Source organism: Saimiri boliviensis, chromosome 5 (genome assembly GCF_048565385.1).
Source record: "Saimiri boliviensis isolate mSaiBol1 chromosome 5, mSaiBol1.pri, whole genome shotgun sequence".
In the NCBI taxonomy this organism is placed as follows: domain Eukaryota; kingdom Metazoa; phylum Chordata; class Mammalia; order Primates; family Cebidae; genus Saimiri; species Saimiri boliviensis.
This window is the reverse complement of record NC_133453.1, coordinates 5,638,644-5,654,841: the sequence shown is the minus strand read 5'-3', so window position 1 is coordinate 5,654,841 and position 16,198 is coordinate 5,638,644. Positions and strand designations below refer to the sequence as shown.

Below are 16,198 nucleotides of genomic sequence, written 5' to 3'. Positions count from 1 at the left end.
GTGGGGGACAGGAAAGGCGCAAAGAAGGTTTTGTTCAAAACCGCATGGTTTTGATACAGGAGCGCTGTGTGAGTTACAGTGTAAACATGTGTGAGTTTCTTACAAACTGAAGAAATTATGCACTATAAAAATTATTTTTCTCGAATTTTTTAACACTACCTTAGAAATCAGCTGGGTCATCAACTACAAACATGCTTAAAAGATTAATTTATGTTTTAATATCTGGTTTTTTTCATAGACATAACATTGGAGGAAGGTTGGGTCTGAAAATGAAAAGTGATTAGAAATTAGAGTTTAATGTATGAATGTGAAAACATTGAAATAAGCTGGAAAAAACTAACTATGCACTTACTGTTTATAGGTAGAAGCAGCACATTATTTTTGATATGAATTATTAGAAAAGTTTATGCATCCATTAAAATTTAGAAACTATTTAGAATTATTCGAAACAAAGATATAGGATCATTTTTCACTGAAAAATAATGACTTCATCTTCATTTGTACATGAAGACTGCGTGTGCATAGGTATTTTATTTTATTTACTTTTTTATTGCATTTTAGGTTTTGGGGTACATGTGAAGAACATGCAGGATTGTTGCATAGGTACACACATGGCAGTGTGATTTGCTGCCTTCTTCCCCTTCACCTATATCTGGCATTTCTCCCCATGCTATCTCTCCCCAACTCTCCACCCCCTGCTGTCCCTCCCCTATTTCCCCCCTACAGACCCCAGTGTGTGATGTTCCCCTCCCCGTGTCCATGTGTTCTCATTGTTCAACACCCGCCTGTGAGTGAGAACGTGCGGTGTTTGATGTTTTGCTCTTGTGTCAGTTTGCTGAGAATGATGGTTTCCAGGTTCATCCATGTCCCTACAAAGGACACGAACTCATCGTTTTTGATGGCTGCATAATATTCCATGGTGCATAGGTATTTTGTGGTTCTCATTTGGGTCCCTGAATTAAGTTCTTGAGTGTACAGCTCAGTCTTCTTTTCCCAGTGTTATATGCATCATATCATTAGATTTCAGAGACTTGCTTTCTCACAAGCGCAGTGGTGGCAGTTAAGTCCCGTCTTTTCTTTGGTTACACTGGCTTTCCTTAAAGAGCAGTGTGAAGTTGTGATTCCTCTCCAAGACTGTGTTGTTGGTGATGTGGCTCCCTGCTGTGGCTAAAGGTAACTGGAATTTCTAAATGTCCTTTGCGCCTAAGAAGATAAACACATATGAGAACTGAATGTTTCTTCGTGCCTGTAGTAATTTTCCTGGGGAATTTTGTTTTCCGTGAAAATCTGCAAATAATCATTGAGCACTTTCTCATAGAAAACAAACCGGAAGTGATGACTGCAGCTCGCCAGTGATTAGTGAACCTTCTCAGGTCTCCTGACGATGCCGGGGCTCGGGAGGGTGCTGGCAATAGGCGCGATTTGGGAAGCGTCACTGCAAAAATGGCATCTGAGCTGGACTCTGAAATGGGGTGATTCCCAGGGCCAGGGCCAGGGGCCAGATGGGAAGCAGGCTGGAGGGTGGGAGTGTCCTCAGCTGATGCAGGCTCCACACAGCCCTGGGGAGGTGTGCGTATTGGCAAGTCTATCACCATGGGACAGGAACCTCCCATGAATGAGGAGGAGTGGGGTGGGGGGAGGCCCAAAGAGCAGAAGCAGGGAAAGTCTCTGAGCCAGGGCTGGTAACTCTGGGGGCAGGGGAGAGGAAAGGGGTTTGTCTGTTCATGGGTTCTGTGTGTCCCACCCGTTCCCAAGAGGACTAAAGGCAGCCCGCAAGTCTCTATCCCTTCCAGCTGGAAGGCCAGGGCCCTGGTGGCCACGCATAAAGCCCTATCCAAAGCAAAACACAACCAGCCCAATAGCAGAGTAGAAATGTAGATGCCTGCCACCTTCACCACCTCCTGCACATCCCCTCAACCGAGATAGAAAACCGAACGTCAGGGCGGGAATCTCCGCACGCAGTTCTGTCCATGATGTCGGAAGATGCTGCCTTCCCAAGCCACCCCTGCTCCCCCTGCCCCACTCCACCACTGCTGGTCTCTGCAGAACCTACAGTTGTTCATAGAAACAGTTGGAAGGTTATTTTAATGTGGCCCTGAGATAATACCAAAAAGAAATATTTTAATAAATTTTTATCTCTGTCGAAGGAAAAGCCAAGTGCAATATATTCGGCGTAATTCTTTGAAAAAGGGCCCATCTGTTTTCCCGAGGAGCTCTGGTCCATTCCATCTTGTTCAAAAGATTCATTCTGACAGTGGAATATAATTAGAAATGCGTCATTCCCCCTGCCCCCACCCCCAAACACACACACACACACACACACACACACACACACACACACACATACACATGCAGATTCAAGACCATAGGGGAAGTAGAACACAGCTGATCTTCCTCCAGAGAAACCCCCGCACACTGGAGTCACCTAGACATGCGACCAGTTAGGACAGCAGGCGCCCTGGACAGCCAGCCTCTTCCATGTCCCTGCACCCCTGATTAGGCCAGCTTCGGACAGCTTATAATTGGTTCCAGTGAATCTCTGCCGCCCTGAGAACTGCCGTTCAAACTTGAGCAGCATCGTGATCAATTGAAGCTGACGGTGGCTGAATCAGTATTGACTTCCCATTCCTAAACAGGGGAATCATTAGTCAAGAAAAGCATCTTTTAATTACTCCCAGGAAGAAAAAAAAAAAAATCTTTTTGGATGGATTCCGCAACAACTGCCATTTTTCCCAGTGCATTCGATATTAAATTTATTGTCGCAGGACGGGAGAGGACGCCCTTCGTCTCCCTCTGTAATGGGGGTTTAATTTGGAGAAAGAAGCGTGTTAGAGAACAGATCAATGCCACAACAATTAACTACATCTGGGGTAGAATCAGAATTCCCCTCTCTAATTGCTATTGATGCCATTTAAGCACACACTTAAAATATTGATTTTAAGTAGGGATGCTGAAATGGTCAAGTGGTCACAGTGGACCAAACTGACTAGGTTTTAGGGGTTTCAGAAGGGAGCAGTCAGCTGTTGGTTGGACAGGACTTCATGACACCCGGTTTGTGTGTCTGTGCGGTGCCATAACATAGCGTGTTGCAGGGCACCGAGCAGCTGGTCCGGGGTCCACCAGGCAGGCAGGGCTCTGGGTTCCAGTGTTAGGGGCACATGGTGTTACTGTAGGGAGGAGTTGCCAAGCATATTGGTGACCCTCTCAAAGGCAAGAGTAATAAGCTCAGAGGTGATGTTAAAACAGTCGAGTGAATGTCACCTGAATGAATGAATGATTGAGTGAGTGCATGAGTCAAAGCAGGGACTCATCACGGAACACATGTCAGGTGCTCTTTTTACTTCGGGCCTTGGAACTCCTCATGTGTTCACGAGTGAAACTGGGGCTTTGACGTTCGCCGCACGAGCAAAGCCATCTCGGTGAACCCATGCACACGCCCTCTCTCCCTCGCTGCTGCACAGCGGTGTTCCCGGGGCTGCAAGGCAGCGCCCTGGCCCGTTCTTCTTTGTTGCTGTCCCCATTGCACTTCGAAGCATTTGGGATTGGCTGCAGTGCAAGTGATTTCCTGGCAGGACGGGGCAGACCCCTCTGGCGCCGCGTTGCCCTGGCAGAAGCCATGCTCTGCGTGGCACTGCATCTCCATCATCTTTGTGTCCAGGTGTCAAGGCATTTGGCCCCCAAGGCCCAGCAGGGACTTGCTGCTATTTGCATTTCAGTGCTGGTAGTCTGTTTACATGGTGGCTTGGGAGCCTGCTGATTTGGGCCAGGAAATCAAAGGAACCTGGAAGTGGAGAACAGTGTTTTCAATTCCGTTGAAATAGCTCTTGAGAGCAGCTCTGAGCGCAACTGAAGTCACCCATTGCCTCTTTGATGCCACTTGGAAGGGAGCCGAGTTTGCTGATTTAGTATGCACTCTTGTCCCTTTTTTAGCATCCTTTTCCTTTTTCTTCCCCCCATTGTTTGTAAGTTCACCTCTGTGTCTAAACTCCCTTCTTGTCTTTAACCCATAAAGAGATGTCGCCTTCCATAGGAAGATTTTGGGCCCGACATCAGAAATCCGCGAGGGAGAGGCTAGCCGCACACTTCCAGATGGAACAAGTCTGCCCAGTGATGTGAGTTCCGTCTCTTTTTGATTCCGGAACTCCACTTTCATCTTATTTATGCACATGGAGATATTGATAAAGGGGAAATGTATCCAAACTGAAAATAATTGGATCCCTACAGCTAGCTCTGAGGTATTAAAAGCAGCATCACTTGGCTGTGTCTTTGTCTTGTTAGGTTTGATCATAAGATCACAATATCGTAATCTCGGGCTCAAATTTCTGGCATAAAGATGCACTGTTCCAAATGTGGCCTCGGGGAGCACGACTGCCCACACAGCCCCAGGATTGTCTCATCTGATTATTTTTCAACAGTTCTTGGCCTGCTGAGGTCAATGTTTTGTCTCTTTTGAGTGTTCCTCTATGCTTGACACCTTTTCCTATTTTCTTTCTTTAAAAAAAAAAAAAAATGGGGAGGGGGGGAAGGAGAAACAAAAATAAAAAAAGGACTTTGCCGCGATGACCAGAGTCCATCTGCAGTTGGGTGGCATCTGCTCCCCACATGTCACTTCCCTCATTAACAAGCAATTGAATTAATTAAATGCTACTCAGAACACGCATAACAAGCTACCGGCAGTGTCCAAATTAGCACTGATAATCAAGGATGATTTCCTTTATTATCCTGCTAAGTGGTGTGCAGACTCTGATCTCCCTGTCTGCCCTCATCTATTTACATACCCCCAGCTCCTGCCTTTGGAAGCGGAGGTTATCTTACCTAGTTAATTTGCCACGATCACCGAGCATGGCGGATTGATGCCCTGCCCCTGCCGCCACTGCCGAGCCCGGACCCCCCTCCCCGCCTGCCCTCCCCCAGCCCCAGCCTTTGTATCTCAAGCTCACTGATAAATTAAAGGCCACCCCTGTGGTCTCTCAAGTGAGTAATAGAGGCAGAAATTTCATTTTGCAACTGGCTGATTTAATGATCCAAAGGGTAATTAATGGCCTGATTATCTTAATGTTAAATATGTCCGGCAGCAATTACTGTGACCTCCCGCTTGTCAAGGTCCGGGCTGTGCTCTTCTTTCAATTAAGTTCTCTGGGGCTTAATGGTATGAATAAACTCCTCTGATTCTATCATCCCGGACGCAGAGGGTTCAGGGAGCTGGGGGCTCGTTTGGAGTTTTAATCAGCCTGTCTTCTACTCTGGCGATCAGAGTTAACAATTACAGCAAGGACAGTTTAACTTTCTTCTTCCCCGTGCAGACCCCCCCACACGAACACACATGCCCACTTTTGCGTGTGGTTTTCTGTGCCTTGTTTTCTTGGGTTTCTTTCAGTGCTCTGAGGGAGAATTCTGTTTGTGGAGGAAGCCGCTGTGCTCTGTGAGGCTCGTCTCTTCCAATATAAATTATCATGTGAACGCTGTGGTTTTTCTATTTGACAGGCTTAATTAATTGGCAGGAGCCCCCGAAAATGACAGTGCCACTAATTGCAACTCAAAGTGAATTTCTGTCACCGCGGCATGCCTGTCAGCGGGCATGCCCTGGCCCCAGCTGCAGAGTGGGTCCACCCTCCCAGTTTCCCTGTCCAGGCGGGGACTGTCCCCTGCTCAAGCCGCAACAGTGGCAGAGTCCTCCGAGGAGCCATGGGTTTGCAGGCACGTTGTCTGCTCGTCGGAGTGACATTTACTACCAATAAAGTTTATACATCCTCAGCTCTGCAAATGCAACAGCTGCTCAGGGACCTCAGCCTTTACTTAAGATATTTTAGCAACTTCTCTTAGCAAGCCAACTTGGAATCAGACTGAGAGAGCCGTAACTCACCTAAGCACCCTTCATGACTGGATAGCCCTCATTAGCACACTGCTAAATATGCTTCGGTTTACTAGAGCTCCGGGCTGGATCAGAAATATTCTGCTACAAATATTAAGCCAATTAGGAAAATGTACAGATGAGAAGTACGTTAACAGTGCCTTTAAAATAATACCTATAGATTACAGTTGACAACAGATACAGCAATGCATCTAGCGAACCTCCGCCAGGGAGCTCGGTGGGAATGCATGCCAGCTGCCCGTGAAGGCTGGCTCTAATTATAAAAAAGGTGATTCTAAGAAGATTCTCCATGAGGTTAAGTATAATGGGATCTGCTTTTTAAAGGATAACTAGACTTACGTTTGCCTTTGAACCAGGTGCTCGTCGTCTCTCATGCCACCCGCCGCACACGAACCCCAGTTATTTGTTTGATCCTGCAAGAAACCAGTGTGTGCTGGGAGCCGGCTTTGCTACCACAGAGCTGTCTTGGGTTGAAAATCCGTATCATTTATGTTCTGATATGTGGCCATCGTGACAATTAAGGAGTTTCTGATTCTGAAGAATTTTTACTACCACTGGCAGATAAGAATGCAAGTCATCAGCAGGCAGCGACTGGCTCCTGGGTGCCCTGGCCACGTTCAAGCCCATGTCTACTTGTGGGAGTATATGAAGGAATGGAATGGGCAGATTAACCTTTTTAGTCTTGAATTATCTCACATGGGCCAAGAAATATGTTCTCTATTTTGATTCCTCCAGCAGTCCAGCATTTTCCAGAGGGCCCTGTCTTTCAGTGGTGTTTTGGTTATTTTGCACCAGAGTTTTTCTGCCTTCTAGGGAACTTTTCTCTTTCTTCTTCTTTGTAAAGAAGAGGAGGGAGACACAGACACGCCCAGAGCGCACAGTGCCCTGTGTGCTTGGATTATCCCCATTCTCAGGCGTGTGCCAGGGTCACGTGGGAGTGCCAGAAGACTGCAGGCACCAGGATCTGACTCCAGGTGGCGCTCTGCAGTCCTGCTGCTGCTCCTGTTCCTTTGCTGCCAGATCCTGCGTCCCTCATGGTATCAGGAGAACCTAGGTGTTTAGCAGTTATCGCTTCCCATGCCCCCCGGGCAGTTTCTATCTCAGTAGCCATCACGTGTCAAACTTATTAAATAAGTCGTGCAAACTTACTATGTATAATAATGTAACTACAGTGTCTTCCCATTGTACACTTGCTTCACTTATGGTAACATAAGTAATCATAAAGCCTCTTTTTTTTTTTTCTTTTTTTTTTTTCTTTTTTTTTTTTCTTTTTTTTTTTTTTTGAGACGGAGTTTCGCTCTTGTTACCCAGGCTGGAGTGCAATGGCGCTATCTCGGCTCACTGCAACCTCCGCCTCCTGGGTTTGGGCAATTCTGCCTCAGCCTCCTGAGTAGCTGGGATTACAGGCACGTGCCACCATGCCCGGCTAATTTTTTGTATTTTTAGTAGAGACAGGGTTTCATCATGTTGACCAGGATGGTCTTGGATCTCTTGACTTCGTGATCCACCCGCCTTGGCCTCCCAAAGTGCTGGGATTACAGGCTTGAGCCACCGCGCCCAGCTCATAAAGTCTCTTCCGTTTTAGTTTACATTCATGTAGCAAACCCGACTTTTTTTTTTTTTTTTTTATGGAGTCTCACTCTGTCGCCCAGGCTGGAGTGCAGTGGCGCAGTCTCGTCTCACTACAACCTCCTCCTCCCATGTTCAAGCGATTCTCCTACTTTAGCCTCCCACGTAGCTGGGATTATAGGCAGATACCACCATACCGAGCTAATTTTTGTATTTTTAGTAGAGATGGGGTTTCACCATGTTGGCCAAGCTGGTCTGAAACTCCTGACTGCAGGTGATCCACCCATCTCAGCCTCCCGAAGTGCTGGGATGACAGGTGTGAGCCAGTGTGCCCGGCCCAGACCCAACCTTTTAAGTCACACAGGCTTGATTCTAAAGTGTTAATTCTCTTTTGTCAGTGCTAATCCTAAGAGCTTCCACAGAAAACACACTGAGAACTGTAAAATACTGAGATCCACCAACACAGGGGCAGGGTTAGAGCCCCCGGGTTCCTGCCCCTCCCCACGTCTCCCCTGCTCATGTCCCTGACCCCGCACTGCCTATTGGGAATGTGAAGCCTTCATGGCAGAGGGCTCACAAACATATCTGTTATCTGCATGGTGAAATATGGAGCCATATCTCAGGCCATAGAGTTCATGGTTCTGGTTTCATGGCCAGCATCTTCTGCCCTTTTAAATATTAAAACAGGATAATTTCTTATTTCTAAGAAGAGACTAGTCATTTTTCCACCCACTTAATTATGTAGAGTTAGTGCTAAAAGAAAATAATACCTATGAAGTTTCCTGGGATCCCTTTTTATCTGGAAGACACAATCAGCCTTGAGGCCTGGGTCATGCATACTGGCAGTGAGAGGGTCAGTTGGTCCACACCCTCCCCATGGGTTGTGGAGGGCCTGCTGATACAGAAGATGTGGTCCATGTTTATTTTGCTTTGTATCTATATGATGGTTTATTGCAGCATCAGCATCACATGGAAACGTATATTCTTGAGCCCCACCCAAGCCTACCCAAACAGCATCCCCAGGGTAGGTTCCAGTGGTGTGTTTTAACTGTCTAGGTAATTCTTACGCACATTAAAGCGTGAGACACACTTGTCTGCACTAAGTAGTAAAATAAAAATCCACAATCTCGCCTGCGAACTCACTGTCTTAGTCCAAGTCCCTGGACTTCATTCCTCACTTCTTGAGACCCAGGTCTTCTATTTTCTTCCTTTACCAAACTCTTGCCTGGCCCAGTGTATCCAGTATATCCCAGCAGATGTTGCAGCCAGAGAACATCTACAAGAGGATTATTACAGGCTGTGATCAAGTGTCATTGAATGTGAGGAAGGCAAGGTTGGTTCAACACACAAAATATCAGTCATTGTAATACACCACATTAATAGAATAAAGAGGAGCTGGGTGCGGTGGCTCAAGCCTGTAATCCCAGCACTTTGGGAGGCTGAGGCGGGTGGATCATGAGGTCAAGAGATTGAGACCATCCTGGTCAACATGATGAAACCCCGTCTCTACTAAAGGTGCAAAAAATTAGCTGGGCATGGTGGCGCGTGCCTGTAATCCCAGCTACTCCGGAGGCTGAGGCAGGAGAATTGCCTGAACCCAGGGGGCGGAGGTTGCGGTGAGCTGAGATCGCGCCATTGCACTCCAGCCTGGGTAACAAGAGCGAAACTCCGTCTCAAAAAAAAAAAAAAAAGAAATAGAATAAGGAGGGAAAAAATATCTTTTCAAGGGATGCAGAAAATACATTTGACAAAACCCAACACCCTTTCTTGGTAACAAACACGCAGCAAACTAGGAATAAAAGGAAATTTGTTGAATCTGATAAAGGGCACCTCTACAAACCCCACAGCTAACATTGTACTTTATGGTGAAATACTGCAGACTTTTCTCCCAAGATCACGAATAAGACAAGAGTGTCACCAGATGTGTTCAGCATTATACTTACGGTTCAAGCCAGGGAATTAAGCAAGAAGAAGAAACCAAAGGTATCCAGATTCAAAAAGAAGAAGTAAAACTAACTCCATTTATAGATGACATAATCTTTTATGTAGAAAATCCTAAGAAGCCCACAAGAAACAAGATAAGCAAGATTGAAGGACACAAGATCAATATGCAAAACTCTAGCTGGCCATGGTGGCACAGGCCTGTAGTCCCAGCTCCTTAGGAGGCTCAGGCAGGAGGATTGCTTGAGCCCAGGATTTCAAGGCTGCAGTGGGCCACAGTTGCATCACCACTTTTCAGCCTGGGTAACAGCAAAACTCTGACTCTTAAAAAATCAAGAAGACAGGGTGCAGTGGCTTATGCCTTAAATCCCAATGTTTTGGGAGGCTGAGGCTGGAGGATTATTTGAAGCCAGGAGTTCAAGACCAGCCTGGGCAACATAACAAGACCTTATCTCAAAAAAAAAAAAAAATTCTCTTGAAGCTCGGCGGTTCGGGACTTGGCGGTATCTGCTGTAGTCATGAGGGACGAGCGGCGGCCTGGTTGGCAGCGAGTAGCCTGCAGCATTCGCCCGTGGTTACGATGAGTTTACCCCTCAATCCAAAACCTTTCCTCAATGGACTAACAGGAAAGCCAGTCATGGTGAAACTTAAGTGGGGAATGGAGTACAAGGGCTACCTGGTATCTGTAGATGGCTACATGAACATGCAGCTTGCAAATACAGAAGAATACATAGATGGAGCATTGTCTGGACATCTGGGTGAAGTTTTAATAAGGTGTAATAATGTCCTTTATATCAGAGGTGTGGAAGAAGAGGAAGAAGATGGGGAAATGAGAGAATAGCATATTTTGTGGGAGATTTTTTTTTCCCTGACCCCAGCCCCCGGGATTTTCTTTTTATATATATATTTCTAGACAATAAAGATTTGTTTGCTTTTCAAAAAAAAAAAATTATTTCTATTGTATTTTTATACACTACCAATGAACAATCAAAATAAAATTAAGAACAATTCCATTTACAAATAGCATCAAAAAGAGTAATGTTCTTAGGAGTAAATTACCTATACACTGGAAACTGCAAAGCATCACTGAAAGGAGTTAAAGACCTAAATAAATGAAAAGATACCATGTTCATCGATTGGAATACTTACTGCTAAGATGACAGCACCTCTTCAAGTCAGTGTACAGATTCAGCACAGTCACTTTCAGAAGTTTGTTTTTTTTTCCCAAAAATTTGACAAGCTTATCCTGAAGTTCATATAATACAGTAAGAGACTGTCAAATATCAAAACAATCTTGAAAAAAGAATTAAAAAGTTGGAGATCTCACACTTTCTGATTTCAGAGCTTACTACAAAACTATGGTGATCCAAGACACTGATATTGGTGTAAGAACTGACATATACATCGATGAAGTAAAATTGAGAGTCCAGAAATAAGCCCCTTCTTCAGTAGTCAGTTGATTTCCAGAAAAGATGCCAAGACATCTTCCTCATCAATGGATAAGGAATAGTCTTTTTTAGCAGAGGGTGCTGGGACAACTGGATATTCACATGCAAAAGAATGGAGTTAGACTCTTATCTAATGCTATATATAAAAATTAACTCTAGCGCCTGTAATCCTAGCACTTTGGGAGGCTGAGGCGGGTGAATACTTGAGGTCAGGAGTTCAAGACCAGAAACTCCATCTCTACTAAAAATACAAAAATTAGCTAGGCATGGTGGCACGCATCTGTAATCCCAGCTACTTGGGAGGCTGAGGCAGGAGAATCACTTGAACCCAAGAGTTGGAGGTTGCAGTGAGCCAAGATTGCACCACTGCCCTCCAGCCTGGGTGACAGAGTAAGACTTCATCTCAAAACACACACACACACACACACACACACACACACACACACACACACACACAAAATTAACTCCAAATTAATCAAAGACCTCAGTGTAAAAACTGAAACTAAAACTTTTAGAAGAAAATCGGGAATCAATCTTTGTGACTTTGGATTAGGCAATGGCTTCTTAGCTATGATGATACCTAAAGGACAAGCAATAAAAGAAAAAATAGTTAAATTGAATATCCGCCAAATTAAAATTTTTAGTGCTTCAAAGGGCAGTGTCAAAAAAGTAAAAATGCACAGAATGGGTGAAAGCGTTTGAAAATTAAATATCTAACAGGGTATCCAGAATATATAAAGAACAGTTATAGCTGGGCATGGTGGTCCGTGCCTGTAATTCTAGCACTTTGGGAGGCCAAGGCAGGAGGATCACTGGAGCCCAGTAGTTTGACCAGCCCGGACAATGTAGGGATACCCCATCTCTACAATAAGTAGGAAACATCAGTCAGGCATGGTGACATACACCTGTGGTCACAGATAAGCTACTCCAGAGGATCGCTTGAGCCTGGGAGGTCAAGGCTGCAGTGAGCCATGATTGCACCACTGCACTCCAGCCTGGGCTACAGAGTGAGACCTCATCTCAAAAAAATAAAAATTAGAAAGAAAAAAAACAACAACAACAATAGAAGATAGCTAATCCAATTTAAACATGGGCAAAGAGCTGAGCATGGAGGCTCATGCCCATAAACCCAGCATGTGGGGAGGCTGAGGCGGGAGGACCACTTGAGGCCAGCAGGTCAGGACCTACCTGATAAACATCTTTTGTAGAGGTGAGGTGGGTCTCACCTCTACAAAAAAAAAATTTTAAATTAGCTGGGCACAGTGGGGCACACTTGCCGTCCCAGCTGCCTGGAAGGCTGAGGTAAGAGGACCCCTTGAGCCCAAGATTTTTAGGTTGCAGTGAGGCATCATCACGCCACTCTGCTCTAGCCTGGATAACAGAATGAGATCTCATCTCAAAAATAAGTAAAAAATAAAAATGGGCTAGGAATCTAAATAGACATTTCTCCAAATAAGATATATAAATGGCCAGTAAATACATGAAAAGATGTCTAACATCATTACTTTTCAGGGAAATACAGACCCAAAACCTTTGAGACCCCACTGCGCATGCTCTGGGGCGGCTGTGGCCAGTGTTGGTGAGGATGCGGAGAAGCTGGAGCTCCAAAGACGCTGCTGGTGGGAATGTCCCGTGGCGCAGGCTCTTGGGAAGAAAGTCTGGCACTTCCTCAAAAAGTTAAGCCTAGAGTAGGTAGAGTCACTGTGTGACCCAGCCATGCCTCTCCCAGGTCTAGACCTAAGAAACATGAAAACACATGTCCACACAGAAATGTACACACAAGTGTTCACAGCAACATCATTCGTAACAACATCCGCCAAGAAGCGGAAGTAACCCAGCTGTCCCTGTGGATGAACAGGTGAACAAAACATGGTCTATCCGTACACCAGAATGTGATTCTGCCATGGGAAGGAGCCATAGGGATACAGGTGGCAGCGTGGGTGAACCTTGGACACATGATGCTAAAGGAAAGGACGCAGACACAGACGGCCACACGCTGTACCATCTGTCTGGTGGCCAAAACGGGCACCTCCACACTAATGCAAAGTAGATGCGTGCTTGCCAGGTGCAGGGGAGGTAGGGGCTGTGGCATATAGGGAGTGACTGCCTGATGGGTGCGTAACTTCTTTTGGAAACAGCAAAAATGATCTGGATTGACATAGTAGTGATCGTTGTACAACCCTGCAAATATACCAAAAACCACTGAGTTGTATACTTTTAAAGTGTGAATTTTATGGTATATGGATTATGTCAGTTTCAAAATAAATAAGGAATATCCAAAGGAAAACAGATGGGCCAGGGCGTTCCATGAAGAGAGCAGCTAGGGCAAAGGTGCAGGCTTACAGGAATGCATGCTGGGCGGGGTCGGGGCTGGGTCTAGGGCAAGGGCCAGCGTGTCTGCCTCTCCTCAAGCCTGGGGAGCAGAGTTCTGAGCAGCCTGTGCACTGCAGCCAAATTCCTGCCCAGAGGAGGGCGAGAGCAGGCCAAAGGCAGTGCCTGTGTCCGGGTGAGCAAGGGAGTCTGAATCAGTGATCACCACTGCCAGATATTGGGAGCCCCTTGGAGAGACCAGGCACTGGACAGCGTCCGCCTCGTGGAATCCACACAACAGACCAACACCCTTCTTTCCCTTTGCTGGACTGGGAAACTCAAGCCTGGGTCTCCTGAGCCTGTGAATGCAGGAGGAGCCAGAACCCACCCCAGGTCTGACCCTCCCTAAGGGGAGCCATGGCCACAGGCGAGAGGAGGGAGGCAGGATCAGGCTGATGTGAGATCCTAGGAGCATACTCAGGACTTGTTTTTCTTTTTTTTCTTTTTTTGTAACTTATTTTCATTCCTTTCTTTTAGAGACAGAATCTCACTCTATCACACAGGCTGGAATACAGTGGCAAGATCATAGCTTATTGCAACCCAAGACTCCCAGGCTCAAGCAGTCTTCCCTACTCAGCCTCCCAGGTAGCTAGGATTAAAGGCACATGCCTCCATACCTAGCTGTTTTTTTTTTTTTTAAGAGACAGGATCTCACCATATTGCCAAGGCTAGTTTCAAACTCCTGGCCTCCCAAAGCGCTGGGATTGCAAGTGTGAGCTCCTGCACCCAGCTGTAATCAGGACTGGTTTTTTGGTTTGTTTTTGTTTTTTTGCTTTTTGTTTTGTGTTGTTGTTGTTGTTTTGTTTGTTTTTGAGACAGAGTCTCACTCTGTTGGCCAGGCTGGAGTACAGAGGCACGATTTCGGCTCACTGCAACCTCCACCTCCTAGGTTCAAATGATTCTCCTGCCTCAGCCTCCTGCCTGGGTTTACAGGCACCTACAACCATGCCTGGCTAAATTTTTGTATATTTAGTAGAGACGGGGTTTCGCCATGTTGGCCAGGCCGGTCTCAAACTCTAGACACCAAGTGATCCGCCAGCCTTAACCTCCCAAAGTGCTGGGATTACAGGCATGAGCTACCACTCCCAGTGTACTCAGGACGCTTAACCAGAGTGAATGTGGGGTACGGGAAAGACAAGCATCCGTGTCGATGTTTAGTTTTCTTTCTCGGGCTATTGGGAGGATGATGAGGCCTTTAAACAACACGCAAAACACACAAAAGACAATTCCAGCCTTAAAATCTTGACCATGTTATTTTCATGTTAATAAAGATAGATGCTGCACACATTTGTGCTGGTGACTTCGACAAGAATGATTGATTGATTCCTAGGCTGGCCACCCAGTGTAGCAGAAACCCCACCTCACCTGTCCAGTCTTGGCTTTATGGCCGTCACTGGCTTCAAAGGCAAACTGTCCAAGGCCAGTGGGACAAAGCAAGCCACTCCCGGCTGCAGAGGTGTCTGAGTTCTTCATAGAATTACTTATGGTCCAGAAGGGGTGAGCAGCAGTGGCAACACCATTAAAGCTTCAAATAATTAAATGTCATTTATAACGGATAGAAAATTTCGTCAGCCAGGGGTCTGGAAGACGAACGTTATCTGGAGTACACATCACTCAGTTTTAGGGATCCACTCACATAAAAAGCATCTCTTATGTACATGATCTAATACAAATGACCCAGGAGCACACATACATAATCCTGACAACTTACCTGTAAGTTTCTCCTCAGGGACCTCAAAGAGCTGCCACAGCGTCTTCATGCTGATCCTTGCCATCTTGATGAAATTAGGAGATAACTGTTTAAAATCAGAGATAATGACACCCAGACAGGAAAAGTGACTTGCCTAAAAGTAACCCAATGACTTGGACCAAGCCAGTGTTAGCCTGTGGACCCATCACCCAGAGGCTCCTGAGAGAAGCCAGTAGCGTGGCTAAGGAGCATGGAATTATGGCTGCAAATGCCTCCAGTGGCTTTCAGCCTCAGGTGCTAAAGCATCTGAGAACACTCCTACACAGTGAAAATTTGTTCTGCATTGGCTCACGCCTGTAATCCCATCACTTTGGGAGGCCGAGGCAGGTCAATCATCTGAGGTCGGGAGTTTGAGACCTGCCTGGCCAACATGGTGAAACTCCATCTCTACTAAAAAATATATAAAAATTAGCCAGGCATAGTGATGCACACCTGTAATCCCAGCTACTTGGCATGCACTCCAGCCTGGGTGACAGAGCGAGACTCTGTGTCAAAACTAAATAAATAAAATGCCAGAAGCACCTCTGGTGCTTGGAAAGAGCCCACCAAAAATTAAACCCGCCCCGCTGCAGAGAGACCCAGAATCAGCTCCCACCTGCCGATTGCTGGTATCCTTTGAACAGCACCTGCAAAGGCCTGGAAGAGCCTCACACCCTTCCTGGGAGAAGTCTTTTGGGATGTGGAAGGAATGAACTGAGAAAGAGGAATATGTTTTTATTCTAAATTGACAAACTATACCTTTCTAAACACATAAAATGAAAATAAGAATAATCACTTGTTCTATAACATTCCAGAGGAACCATAGTAGATGTTCAATAAATATTTGAGAGATTGTGTTATTTTTTCATTGTCGGTATTTTTTTCCCCAAAACTAAAGTTAGGGTCGCAACGTATGACTGATAAAAAAGAAAATGGCATTAAGTGGCCAGGAAAAGGCTCCGTGGACTATCAGCCTGACTAACCCTGATGGCAAAGTGAGGCAGATACAGACAGCAGCTTATCAGAGGCTGGAAGGCTTACATGCTGCCTTCATCATGGGCTTCTTCAAAACCTCCGGGTTTCAACACGGGGTTGGGAAAGACTGCTCCTGACGTTCCCACTTGTGGTTTTGAAATTGCCAAGCTAGGGAAGTTGAGTAACTTATGCACACACAGGGACATGTCCGTCGGCTTCCCAGTTAGGATTGTCCACGGTGGCGTCATCGGCTCCTCGGACCCCCATTGTTGCTGCCTGCTTGTGACTCTGCAT

At 46.0% G+C, this 16,198-nt stretch overlaps 2 protein-coding genes across 9 annotated transcripts in view; both read left to right on the top strand.

The window, feature by feature from the left end:
- AGAP1 (ArfGAP with GTPase domain, ankyrin repeat and PH domain 1) overlaps positions 1-16,198 on the top strand; it is a 624,335-nt gene that overhangs the window by 552,738 nt on the left and 55,399 nt on the right. The window lies entirely within an intron of this gene.
- On the top strand, positions 9,130-11,281 carry LOC120364282 (small nuclear ribonucleoprotein F). Its single transcript, XM_074398813.1, has one exon. It carries the CDS (start codon positions 9,963-9,965, stop codon positions 10,221-10,223), a length of 261 nt encoding a protein of 86 aa, XP_074254914.1. The 5' UTR covers positions 9,130-9,962; the 3' UTR covers positions 10,224-11,281.

Excerpts from the sequence above, each read along its gene's own strand:
- LOC120364282 (XM_074398813.1), top strand. The coding sequence starts at position 9,963 with ATGAGTTTACCCCTCAATCCAAAACCTTTCCTCAATGGACTAACAGGA.